The sequence below is a fragment of the Quercus suber genome, unplaced genomic scaffold (assembly GCF_002906115.3).
Source record: "Quercus suber isolate HL8 unplaced genomic scaffold, Cork oak 2.0 scaffold_369, whole genome shotgun sequence".
Taxonomy (NCBI): domain Eukaryota; kingdom Viridiplantae; phylum Streptophyta; class Magnoliopsida; order Fagales; family Fagaceae; genus Quercus; species Quercus suber.
The window spans coordinates 37,917-50,710 of record NW_027069821.1 but is presented as its reverse complement, the minus strand read 5'-3'; the positions used below and the strand labels follow the sequence as shown (position 1 = coordinate 50,710).

Below are 12,794 nucleotides of genomic sequence, written 5' to 3'. Positions count from 1 at the left end.
TGCCCATATATCTTCAAAGAGACATTTGATTCCCCACTAATAAGTTGGGAATTATAATCCCAGTTATTGATATTAAAAAGAAAAAGAAAAATGCAAAAGGGAAGGTTAAACCAAAGCAACCTTCCCCCACCCAAGGCTTTCCATATCTAGATTCTTTTTGAAGCCCCACTCAAAATGTTGTCAGCTCCTTTATGAGCCCTTTTCTTACTCCTCCCTGCCAACTTCATGTACAAGAACCATTTAACCTATTTCCTTAATGCACCCTAAACTGTAATTTTAACCTAGTAATATGTCTAAAGAGAAACCATATGATCACCTAAAATCTGCTTGCTCAAAGCAGGCACAAAGGATAGAAAACTTGATCAAAAGGCAGGTGCTGATCAATCACCAAGAGAAATAAAACCAAAGTTTCAGACGACAATTAAGATGTTAGCAAAAAATTTTGAAGCAGAAGGGAGCATCTCCAAACCATAGCCACAAATCTACTACAATATTCTTTATCTTCCACTATTAATTTGTAATCAAGGAAGTTATATTATCTTACAGCTCTTCAGAATGTAATGTTACTACGCATTTGAAATTAAAACTCGAGGCTAACATAAAGCTTAGAAAAGAAGTTAAAGAATGTGTGTAAAGATCCAGTGACCCTATTAAAAAGAAGTGATGTAGAGAGCACAATCAAATTTATTCGAAGTTTATTGTCAAATTACCAATTCTCCTAAAAGCTTAAACTATTAGGAAATGATAAATTTAATCATAATACTAATACTCCCCCTCACATGTGGGCTTAGAATCCCCCTTGATAAATGGGACCCAACATACAGGATTTTTAAAATTTTAAATGGGAGGTACAGTGGAGACAACGATCAAACTTAGGACCTCCTTTTCTAATACCATGTTGAATTACTAATTCCCCAAAAGCTTAAGATGTTAAAAAATGGTTAATTTAATCATTTAACCATAATTCTAACATTTATTTATTACAAATATTTTCTTATTTAAGATACAAGAATTCATTTTTGAATTTTGAATTTTAAGTGTGCGTTTGGGAACTAATTAAAAATTAAAATTATTTTACTATTCAGCTTATTTTTGCTACTATTCATAACTTCCACTACACTTTTTGGTAATATTTATAAGCCCCATTGTACTATTTCAACTAACTTTTACTTTTATCTACAGTACTTTCAGCAATAAGTTTTCAGTATCAGCAAAATAAACGATATCCAAACACATCCAAAATTTGGCTTTAATTTTGTTGAGGATTTCATGGGATGTAATTGTAATGTGATGCAAGCCTTGAAGCCTATTAAAAAGAGACTCCAAGAATAGTTTGAGACAGTTCAATTTGAATAAGTAAATAAATAAATTTGAGTTAGAGTTTTCTCTACAAGTTGGTGGTGATTCTAAGCACCCTTAGATGGTGAAGTCTAGGATTTTTTTTTTCCCTTTTATTTATTATTCATGAAAATCCATTCTGCGTCGAGAACTCTCAAAGAAGAATGGAATCACATGCCAATTATGACACAGAACTTGCATATTAGACTCATTCTTTAAGTTCTATATCTGAAAAATAAAACTCTTGCATGTAAGAAATTAGAGAGATATATTAACTTTGGAACAGTTAATAGAGCCCACCCTTATGGAGTGTAGATGATCCATGATTGCATGAGAACGAGTTGCCAAATCTTCAGTAAATTCCTACACCACAGACCATGAGCATATTAAAAACAGGGAGAGAACGAGGCTTTAATCCGCATTTATGTGTTGTTAAAGAGCCGTACCTGGAATCCAATATGCAACCGCCTTCCACCCTTGTGGTAAGGTATAAGAACGGGCCGTTTATTGGTGTATTCTTTGCAGACAAGTGGTTCTATTCTGTAAGAAATTTCAAAAAATATTCTTTAATGTGTTGTAATGTTGCCATAGATTACCAAATTCAAATAAATAATATAAAAGGGAAAAATGGTAACAACTACAACAAAACTTATAGCTGATTTATACCACCATGGTTTGATGTGTATGTTTGTGCAAAGTAGAAAAGGGGTAGGTGTGCGTGCGTTTGTATCAGTTTGTAGAAAGAGCAAGAGAGTGAAGGAGGAAAAGGGGCCCTTCTCCATTTCCAGCAGTCGAGTTAAAATTTCTTAAATAGCACACTTATATATGTCTTGCTTACATCATTTTCCCTTAAAAGTAAGCAATGCCTTACATGCACCATTTTCTCTTTTCTTTTGTTAATATTCAACATGAGAAAACTTGAAATTTTACTTCATAAATCTATATATTACTAAAAGCTGAAGCGTAGCGTTTAATATTGCTACGCTGCAGTTAAGCCACGTCAGCACCATGTCATCATTTTTTTTTTCTTTTATTATTTTATTTTTTGTTTTATCGATTGCCATTTATTAAGTCTCTTTTTAAATTCTGGTGTTACTTTATCTCCATATCTATCACGTGTCTCTCCATTAACCCATAACCCATACTCTTGAGATGTTGCTATTATATGGAATTCTTATAGTCGCCAATACTTTATCTCCATATCTACCGTGTGTCTCTCCATTAACCCAGACTCTTGAAATGCCGCTATTATATGGAATTCTTATAATCACTAATACTTTATCTCTACATCTATCATGTGTCTTTCCATTAACCCAGACTCTTGAGATGCCGCTATTATATGGAATTTTTATAGTCACCAATAGATTGCAACCTCCTCACGTCTCATTTTTTTTTCTATAAATTTTCAATTGTTCTCTGTTTACAAATTGATTGGTATGGCCTTCAATGCGATAGTTTCTTGAGTGTTTTTTCCGTTCTTTTGGTCATGGCTCAAGTTCGTCTACCAAAACCCAATCAAGTGAGCGCAAGAGATAAATAATGACTCTAGAGCTTGCAAACGAAACTAAAGCAGATGAGAGGTGAACATTGGTAGCCCAAGTCCAAAGGGTATAAACTGAAAATGAGTTTTGCTATTTGTATTATTCTTTTTTTTTTCTTTTTTTATTCCCATCTCATTATTAGGAGAAAAAAAAAACGTAGTTCAATTTTGAGTTTTCATTATGAACGAGATTGAGTTTTCATGGTCTTAAAACTATTAAAATATATATATATATATATTTTTAATTATTTGAGTTGGGCATTTGACCATGTTTGTTATAAATTGTTTTATGGTTGCCATTCTCTAGACTGTAGGAATGTTACTCTCAATATGTTTGTTCAATGTGATGTTTTTATTTTGGTCTTTGTTTTATAGTAAGAGTTTTATTCATTTTCATCAAAGAGAAATTGTTATTGTTCTCTTTTTCCCATCGTCTTATATGCTAAATTAAATTTCATTTTTATCTCTGTTTTGTTTGTTAATTCTTCGACAGATGTCAATGATCAAGACTCGCAATCATTGGAGGCTTTTTAATCTATTAAAGGTCATACTAATCAATTGGTAACCATTCTTTTCTTAGAATATTTTGAAGGAAAGAGGAATAAAATCGTTGCTTTTCTTGGGTGGTGCTTGATAATTTGCTTTTTATGGTTCAATACACAGCTATATTAGATTTCATTTTTATCTCTGTTTTGTTTGTTAATTCTTCGACAGATGTCAATGATCAAGACTCGCAATCATTGGAGGCTTTTTAATCTATTAAAGGTCATACTAATCAATTGGTAACCATTCTTTTCTTAGAATATTTTGAAGGAAAGAGGAATAAAATCGTTGCTTTTCTTGGTGGTGCTTGATAATTTGCTTTTTATGGTTCAATACACAGCTATATTAGATTTCATTTCCTTATACTAATAATTTGTTTTTTATTGTTTAATTTGACTATTTGGTGTCCCAGAAATTGTGGGAAAATGGAAAAGAAAAGAGAGTAAAGTTTGAATCTTAATTTTTTTTTTTTTTTTTTTTTTGTATGGAACTTGGGATGTAATAGTTTAAATTTTTTTTTTATCTTAATATTTTAAAGGAAACTCTAATTCTTCAAAGTACATCAGCTTAAGTAGATTGTTGTATTGTGGCTAGAATTTTTGTGTTTGGGACCTAAGTTGGCCTGTTTGGTTGACGAATAACTTTGGGGATTATTTAGCTTATGAGAAATTTTTTGGTATTTTAGGAGTGAGGAAATTCAAAGAATTAAGTTATTTTTAAATTCCATTAGTACCTAGCTTTATTCTAACTGTTGTGAGGATAGAAAAATTAATTGGTTCTTGATTTTTGAATACCTATCTTTAATACTGTGTACATGAACAATAATTGGATTTTTAGTTTTAGATTTTCAATTATGCTATTTTTTCAACAACTTGATTTTCTTTTTTGAATATCTAGAATACTATATACATGAGTTTTAGACAAATCTTAACAATACTATTTCTTTTGGATTTTACTATTTTTTTTCCTTATTAAACACAATATGATATAGTTGATGTGTTCCAATAAAGGCAGAAGCAATTGCTATTTTTGGGCATAGCAACTGATACAATCTGATAACTTCCTGTAGCCATTTGAAATTCATAACTTGGAATGTTAATAGACATCTTCTCCGAGGTAAGAACAATTGGCCGAGTTAGCAAGTTTACAATTCGTATACACTCTATTTTGATTTTCTATGGGAATTCAAAACAATAATAATTGAGTGATTTGTATAGGGACACATTGATAAATGTCTGTAGTAGACATGGGTGGAATCAATGGCATATTACTATTTGACAATTTTGTGGTCTTTGATGGAAATTGATATAAGTGAGGATCTATTAAATTTGATCATTTTGCTGAAGTAAGGTTTGTTTAATATGTATTTTATTTATATACCTTATTGTAAATAAGTTTTTGTACGTGATGACTCTAACCTATAAAACTTCACTTTCCTTCTTCTTCTTTTTCTTTTTTTTTTTTTCTGTGGTCTTATTCTTTTTTGTTGGCAACTAACTAGACATCACTTTTGGGAATGAAGGATTTAGCAACTGGTACGAAGGTTGCACCTCAAAATTTAGAAGAATTAAAATATAATACAATCTCATCATGGGAAGAAAAATAGAAATCTAATGTTGTGTTGGCATGTCCCTCCATTATTGGTTTTCAAATATCATATCTATAAAATTAAAAAAATTAAAATAAAATAAAATAAAAACCAAAATAATATAATGATATATTTGTAGAGATAGAGAGTTGGAAAATAATTTTAGAAATAGTTCAAGTTTTTAGGAGAAAACTATCTTCAATAAATTTTAGAGAATAAATTATGAATTGTATCATATTACAAAATATATATTCCCACGCATCGCGTGGGTCTGCGACTAGTGATATATAAAAGAGAAGGCAGCCACTCTGGAGTTAAGCTCACACAATCTTTTTATATTCTCTCCTCTCTGGCCATCAACACTACATCTTTTACGCAGATCTAATTAAAAGTACTTACCAAATAAGTTCATTGGAAGGTTGCAAGTTGCAACTCAAGTACACATCTAAGTATGCAAGAGGAATCAAATAATGATGAATAAATCAATAAAAATGGAACCAGAAACTAGCACACAGAAATCAATCCACCAACAAAATCAAGAAGAGGAAAGAAAAACTAGCTGGTTGAAACCACATCCGGCCCTTCATACTCCCAATTCTAACAAAATACAATGTCTACTAAGCAAATGAAATCAAAACAAAAACGAGAAACATCAATGTAATAGAGGAACTATGACTGACCTGTATGCCATAGGATCAAACGGGTGAAAAATGTTAAACATTTGCCGACAGGCTGGCATCTTCCTATATTCCTTTCCTTTTCCTGAGATGAAGACGAAAAGCAAGTCATTAAATCTGGAACACGTATCTGAAACTACCTAATTTTATAAAAGAGTGACAGAAATTCAAAACTAAAGAAAAAGACACAGCCCAAAGCTACAAAGCAAATTAGCAACCCCAAGAGAAAAGACTGATACCTACCAAAATTCACCAAATCCTGAACAAACCTATGCCCATTACTAGGAGAACATAAATCACAAACTCATTTATATATAACTAACTTTCCGCACAGACCTCTGCATATTTATCAGGTAGATTACATTTAAATAAAGTAAAAAAATAGTCAAAGCCCAACTCAATATTAAGAAATACGGAAGCTCTTGTCCACAAATAAGTATTTGAATGAACATTGATTAGAAACTTTGAGCATCAAGTTCAGTTACATTTTAGTCTCTAAAAAAGCAGAAATTTTACATGGAAGTATAAACACATGATGTTAAACACTTTAGCTCGTACTAGAAAAGAAAGTTATACTATCAGTACGAACTAAATATCTAGACTAATTAATCATAAGATAATTATAACCATTTAAGAACTTCGGAAGATTTCAGAGAGATATCAACATTCTTAGTAAAAAGGATATTCATGCACCCATACACATACAGGGTCTTAAATCCATATGCATATTAACTCTTACCAATGCCAATAGGAATATTTCGGAGGGCGAGGAATACTCCAATAGGTGATCCAACTGCAAAGAATGTGTCAACCTGATGTAAAAGATTTTAGTCATATGAGAAAATATACCCATTCCAAAATATGAGCAGATCTTATTTGCAACTAAACATAGAACCTAAACAGTTTTTAGACCCTTTAACCCAACCAGATTAACCTAGTTAATTAGCCAAGTGATTAACTTAGTAAAATTATGCAAATCTAGGTTATCACAATCAAACAATTATATCAACTATAAAGCAGCGAAAAAATAAATAACAAAAAAATATGATGACCCAGAAAACCACATGATAAAAACCTGGGGAGGATTTGACCTAGCTATCTGTTAGAATAATGTGACCCAACATAATATATATATATATATATATGCCTTTATTATTAACAAATAAATGTTCAGTCTCTTATGAAATTATGCAATATTTTTTATGATGTAAGATATTGATATATTGAAATAGGTCTACTTGATTTAGTAGACTAAGATTATGAATTCATTCATTGTAGTCCTTGACTTGACCATATCCATCATGATGTAGCCTATTCTGATAGGTACATTGTTGGACCATGATGGAAAGGAGGTGCAAGTTAAAATTGCTCAGACTATGGAAGACAATAAGGGCTAGTCTTTCGATGGTTAGTGCATAATAATCTCGGAAGTCCTTCCATAAAGAGATTCATGCACGTTGAGTGTTGGCTTTAATAAATCTATCGTGTCAATACCAGTAACTTGAACTCCTATTAAAGGTGTTGTCATTATAGTAGTTCTGGATATGAACGATAGATGTATCCATGTATTAGCATGGAGTTACAAAAGTAATAACACATTAATAAACTTCTTCATTAATGAATCTAATTAATAAAGTTGTTTATTAACAAATGTAACATTTCTGTTACATGAAGTGTTATTACGATAGGAAGGATTTTATGGCTGGTCATGTCCTTTCTGAATATTATAAATATTGTCAAGGCCACACTTGCAAGGGGGTGTGAAAGAGAAAATAAAGCCCTTGTTAATCCTGACCAGCTGGGGAGAGCATCCTGATTGCTTGTGAGGTCCTTGAATAACATAATCTAGTATGTAAATTTCTCACATCTTATTGTTGATTTTTATTGCATATGCACATGATATAATTGTTAATTGATAGATGTATTATATTTGTTTCTCTTGAGTTATTACTTTTTAAGTATAATTCCAACACTATCCTCAAGGTAAACTTGAATCCACTATCTTGAAAGAATCAAAGTTCATACAATAAGATTTACAAGCCCCCACACTCAACTTCTTATTCATACCCGCCAGTAGAACTTACTGACACGACCACGTACAAACTCCGAGACCACAGACTCCTTCTTTCTTGGATTCTCCAGCAAGTACAAGCACCTATGCTTGTTTTTCTTTAAGTTTCAATGGCAGCAACTGAATTGATCATCAAGGCGTAGATAACATCTTCTCCTTAAAAACCCTAAGTTTTGTGTAAAGAAAAACTCATCTAGATCTCACAAGAGATTTACACAAAACAGCAATATGAGCAACCTCTAAAACGTGGCTAGGGTTTGCTTTATATACCTAGGGAAAAACATAAAACCCTAAACATTTTAGGAGTTAGAGCTGAGTTGGAATTCTGCAAAAAAAACGCATCTGACTCGATTTTCGATTGATCGAACCTAAGCTTCNGGAAAAAAAAAAAAAAAAAAAAAAAAAAAAAAAAAAAAAAAAAAAAAAAAAAAAAAAAAAAAAAAAAAAAAAAAAAAAAAAAAAACAATGCAATGCATGTAAATCCTAAACATACATGATGCATAAAAAAATATGTCATGATACATGCTCTAATGCAGTGAAACTAAGTTCAATATAAGTTCAAATTCACAAAATTGGCTTGAGCATAAAGTTTCTAACAAAAACCCCCAAAAAATTTGAAAACCACCTAAATATTTTGAAATAAATTGACGAACTGATCATTACACAAATTAGAAAACATATTAGAATAATCAATTACATCAATCCAACAAGCCAATTTCATCAATTTTTACCCAATTGAACAAAATTCCCAAATCGGGTACATTCAAGCTCTAGAATTTTCAATTTCTCAAACTTTAAACACATTTTGCATTAAGATCATAGAACTTTCAATCTTAGATGGCCACAACAAGATCACACACAATATAATGTACCAAGATTAGCAAAGAGTAACTTGTGTAGTGTGTGCAACTAGTAAAAGCTTAAGATACATGTGAGGTGATATGTGAATAGAAATTAACCACAAAGTCTACAAAATTCATCATATAGAATTTGAAAGAGACTATTATCTAAAGCGTTACATCATATAACTCCCACATCTCCTAGATCGTAAGTTTGCAATCATGTAAGTTTCTTAAATTTTGTCTCATATTGTACACACAAATTTTAATTTTTCAAAAACTTATTTAAAAGCCGGGATAATGTACACACCAATTTTAATTATGTGATTTGGCATCAAGCCTAATAGTACACACCAATTTTAAGCATTAAGCAATTAAACTGAGGCTACACCTTATGTTCTTTTTGTGCATGTGCTACACTTTCTTGAGCACAAAATTTTACGATATGTACTAAGGTGTTCATGATTGGCTAGTGAACAGTAGTGAGATGGTTATTTATACCTTTCTCAAAAAGATCAAGTCCGACAGTCAAATAACATGTGACTTCAAGATTAAGACAAAATGATAAACACCATAAATATCTTTCCCACACAACATGCACTACAAAACTTCAACTAGTCAAGTGCAATAAATAAGCTCATCCAAGCTAAACAAAATACATAAACATGTTATATAAAGATAAGGTGGTCAACCTTGATTTCAAATCCAAGATCTATAACACAAAAATCTTTTTGGTTTTAAAAAAATTATGACCAAGAACAAAAAGCATACATTATGCTAAATGATTAAAAATGCAAATGTAATGCATGCCAGTGCTTAACTAAACTATAGATGGTACACAAATAAGAAATATCAATTTCTTAATTAACCCATGAGTACATGTACAAACTAGTATATACTCACACAAAATCAGAAATAGCTTAGCACATATACAACATATACTATTTAAGTTTCTCCACAATATCAAGCATGTTTTAAATCAAGAAAGAGATATCATAATTCATGTAATCCTCAAAAAGAAAAATTAGACACAAAATAAAATATTTTTGTCTTTTTGAAAATTTTCAATGTTTTTGGATTTTTTTTAAAAAAAATAAAAATAAAAAACAACCTATAAAACAAAACAACCAAAAACAGAAACAAGACATGTCCACAAACAATTGAAATAATTAAAACAGGGACAAGTCAGCAATACTCACCTCAGAGAATCTTTTCTCACCCATATAGCATGATTCTTCAGCTTTGTAGATGAAAATCCATGTGAAATAGAGTGTATTTGAGGGATTACACCAATCTTCTGAGAAAACTAAAATCCTGCAATTTCCTTTCACAAGCCAACAAGCTTAAATTTTTCAAAAGCATATGAAACAATTTATTTAGACTTATGGCAGGAGAAATATCATCACATATCCTAGATTGACATACAGAATGCTTAAATTTCAATTTATGACAATTAGAACAAATGTGACCATGGACACCACAAAAATGGCAGACAGGAACAAATTTAGGAATATCAGTATTCCTAGTGGTGTTTCCAGTCACATGCTTTGGTTCTTGCCTCAACAAAGAACAATTTGGTCTAATATGACCAACAATACCACAAAGGTGACAAGTAGGTACAAAAACAGATTTATTATTCTCTCTAACAGTAGGTTTAAACATAGGTTTAGAAACTTCAGTGTCTATATCAGAACTTTGACCTTTGTCTAACCAAGCAAAATAAACCTTGTTTTTATTATTCCTCTGGAAATGAGGGATATAAACTTTCTCAGTTTTAGAATTAAGAGAAACAGATACACTTCTGTTATCATCAGTAGGCTTGGTACTTAGCTTTAGATTCAACTAACTCTTGTTCCAAGCTTTTCATCTTCTCATCTTGAGAGGAAATTTGATTTCTCAAAAAATCATTCTTTTTATTAGACTCATCTAATCTCACAATCAAATCATCTTTTTCAAGATTAGCTAATTTTAACTCGTCCTTGAATTTCTTAGCAATTTTCATAGATTTCACTAATTCCCTACGAAGAATTTCACAGGCATCAATAAAATCAACAGAAACGACAATGCCCTTTTTATTCAAATCATCACAAACATTAGCAGAAAGACACTTCAAATTATTCATGATAACAGGAGTCAAGGATCAGCTCAGAGATCAAAAGATCTACAACAAAAGAGCTACATGTTCTGATACCACCTGAACAGTTTTTAGACCCCTTAATCCAACCAGATTAACCTAGTTAATTAGCCAAGTGATTAATATAGTCAAATTATGCAAATCTAGGTTATCACAATAAACAATCATATCAAATATAAAGCAGCAGAAAAGTAAATAACACAAAAATATGATGACCCAGGAAACCACACAGTAAAAACCTGGAGAGGATTTGACCTAACTATCCTCAAGGTAAACTTGAATCTACTATCTGGAAAGAACCGAAGTTCATACAATAAGACTTACAAAACCCCACGCTCGACTTCTTATTGCTACCCACCAATAGAACTTACTGATACGACCACGTGCAAACTTCGAGACCACGAACTCCTTCTTTCTTAGATTCTCCAGCAAGTACAAGCAGCCACGCTTGTTTTTCTTTAAACTTCAATGGCAGCAATTGAATTGATTATCAAGGTGTAGATAACATCTCCTCCTTGAAAACTCTAAGCTTTGTGTAAAGGAAAACTCCTCTAGATCTCACAAGAGATTTACACAAAACAGCAATATGAGCAACCTCTAAAACGTGGCTAGGGTTTGCCTTATATACCTAGAGCAAAAACATAAAACCTTAAACGTTTTAGGAGTTAGGGCTGAGTTGGAATTCTGTAGAAAAAACACATCTGACTCGATTTTCAATTGATCGAGCCTAAGCTTCGATCAATCGAACCAGGCCGAGAAGCACTATTAAATCTTGCATCAGCTTGTTCCAACGTTACATAATTAATACAACTTTGAGCACGTCTAAACAAAACTAAATAACCTATTTTTATCATGGTTTGCCAACATTACACATTAGAGTTTTAAATACATAAATTCCTAAATCTTTAGAACCTAACAGAACCAATTTCATTCTTCTTCAGAGATGAAAGCATTTACTTTTGAAAATCCACAAGCACTAGAATAAGTAAAGAACAAGGTACTCCATTATGCAAAAAGGAACAAAGAAATTGCACAATAAAGGATCTAGAAATCTCGCTTCTTTACCTTAAATTCAAGCTTCGTGTACTTAATATATGGGGTGTAATTCATTGGTGCATCATCTTGCCCAAATGGCAGTTCTCATCTATGTGTTGCTCCTGAATAGTTGTAAGATCCTCCTTAGTTCCTGTATATTTTACACATCAAAACTCAGACATATAAACAAAAAAAAGTGGCAAAATTTTATGTGAAGATTGGAGGTCACCTTGATGCAACCTTGTATCTCCACCACCACATTGCTTTTCCAATTCCACTATTTTGGTCTTTAAAGAATCAATCTGAAGTAGCAAATATTACATGTTATACAAAAGGTTCCATAGAAACCCATGAAGAAAAATGATCATTTTTTATAGTCACACCTGTTTCTTCAGCAATTTGATTGCTTTGTTTTTATTGCCTTCATCTTCACACATGTCCTCAGTCATTTTCTCCAAACCCTCAATCTGGATGCCAGAATCCATGTTCGTAGTTTCACTCAAGGCATCCCTCTTCTGAGAAAGTATGTCACTAGAATCACAAAGTAATTCATCAACATCTTTCTCACCACCTGGTTGCTTGGAGTCCATAGCCTTTGCAGTAAGTTCGTCTAAATCTGAAGTGATAGGACCCACGATTATTGAGGACTCTTCAGTATCTCCTTCCTCGTTTTCAGCATCTAAATCTGTTTGTGAAGTAATCTTGTCCTCAACGTGATCCACCCTGTCCTCAATTTCATTAACAACCGTGAAATCTTTATCCTCCAGCTTTGACAAAGAGGCACACAAAGAAGGCTGGTTGTTCACATCAGGAGATGATTCTTCGTTTCTAGCATGTTCTTTGTACATCCAATCCATTGGAAATGGGGAGGATAAATTCTCCTGATGACAGAGAATATCATAGGAAAGGACACTTCCCAACGAATGCCCATATATTGAAACCTATATAAACGTTAGAATGATTCATATCATTCTATGCACATAACTTATATTTCATTTTAAAAAATTAGAAAAACCAGGGATGCATTCC

At 32.0% G+C, this 12,794-nt stretch overlaps 1 protein-coding gene and 2 long non-coding RNA genes across 3 annotated transcripts; 1 reads left to right on the top strand and 2 right to left on the bottom strand.

The window, feature by feature from the left end:
* Positions 1–1,443: 1,443 nt before the first annotated feature.
* Positions 1,444–5,747, bottom strand: LOC112035688 (uncharacterized). The gene is made up of 3 exons (XR_002885534.2): positions 5,690–5,747; positions 1,785–1,878; positions 1,444–1,701 (listed from the first exon to the last, which is right to left on the bottom strand). It is a non-coding gene; the product is annotated as an uncharacterized LOC112035688 (long non-coding RNA).
* Positions 2,729–4,834, top strand: LOC136061975 (uncharacterized). Its single transcript, XR_010623827.1, has 3 exons — positions 2,729–2,946; positions 3,372–3,660; positions 4,432–4,834. It is a non-coding gene; the product is annotated as an uncharacterized LOC136061975 (long non-coding RNA).
* Positions 5,748–6,429: 682 nt separating the features above from the next.
* LOC136061972 (uncharacterized) lies at positions 6,430–12,552 on the bottom strand. The gene is made up of 4 exons (XM_065760482.1): positions 12,149–12,552; positions 11,995–12,067; positions 11,796–11,916; positions 6,430–6,498 (listed from the first exon to the last, which is right to left on the bottom strand). Exons 1-3 carry the CDS (start codon positions 12,353–12,355, stop codon positions 11,837–11,839), a joined length of 360 nt encoding a protein of 119 aa, XP_065616554.1. The 5' UTR covers positions 12,356–12,552; the 3' UTR covers positions 6,430–6,498; positions 11,796–11,836.
* Between the last annotated feature and the right edge of the window lie 242 nt (positions 12,553–12,794).

Coding starts and splice junctions, on each gene's coding strand:
- LOC136061972 (XM_065760482.1), bottom strand. CDS start 12,355: ATGGACTCCAAGCAACCAGGTGGTGAGAAAGATGTTGATGAATTACTT. Junction 12,068..12,148: donor TCAAATTGCTGAAGAAACAG/GTGTGACTATAA, acceptor TTGCTACTTCAG/ATTGATTCTTTAAAGACCAA. Junction 11,917..11,994: donor AGATACAAGGTTGCATCAAG/GTGACCTCCAAT, acceptor TAAAATATACAG/GAACTAAGGAGGATCTTACA.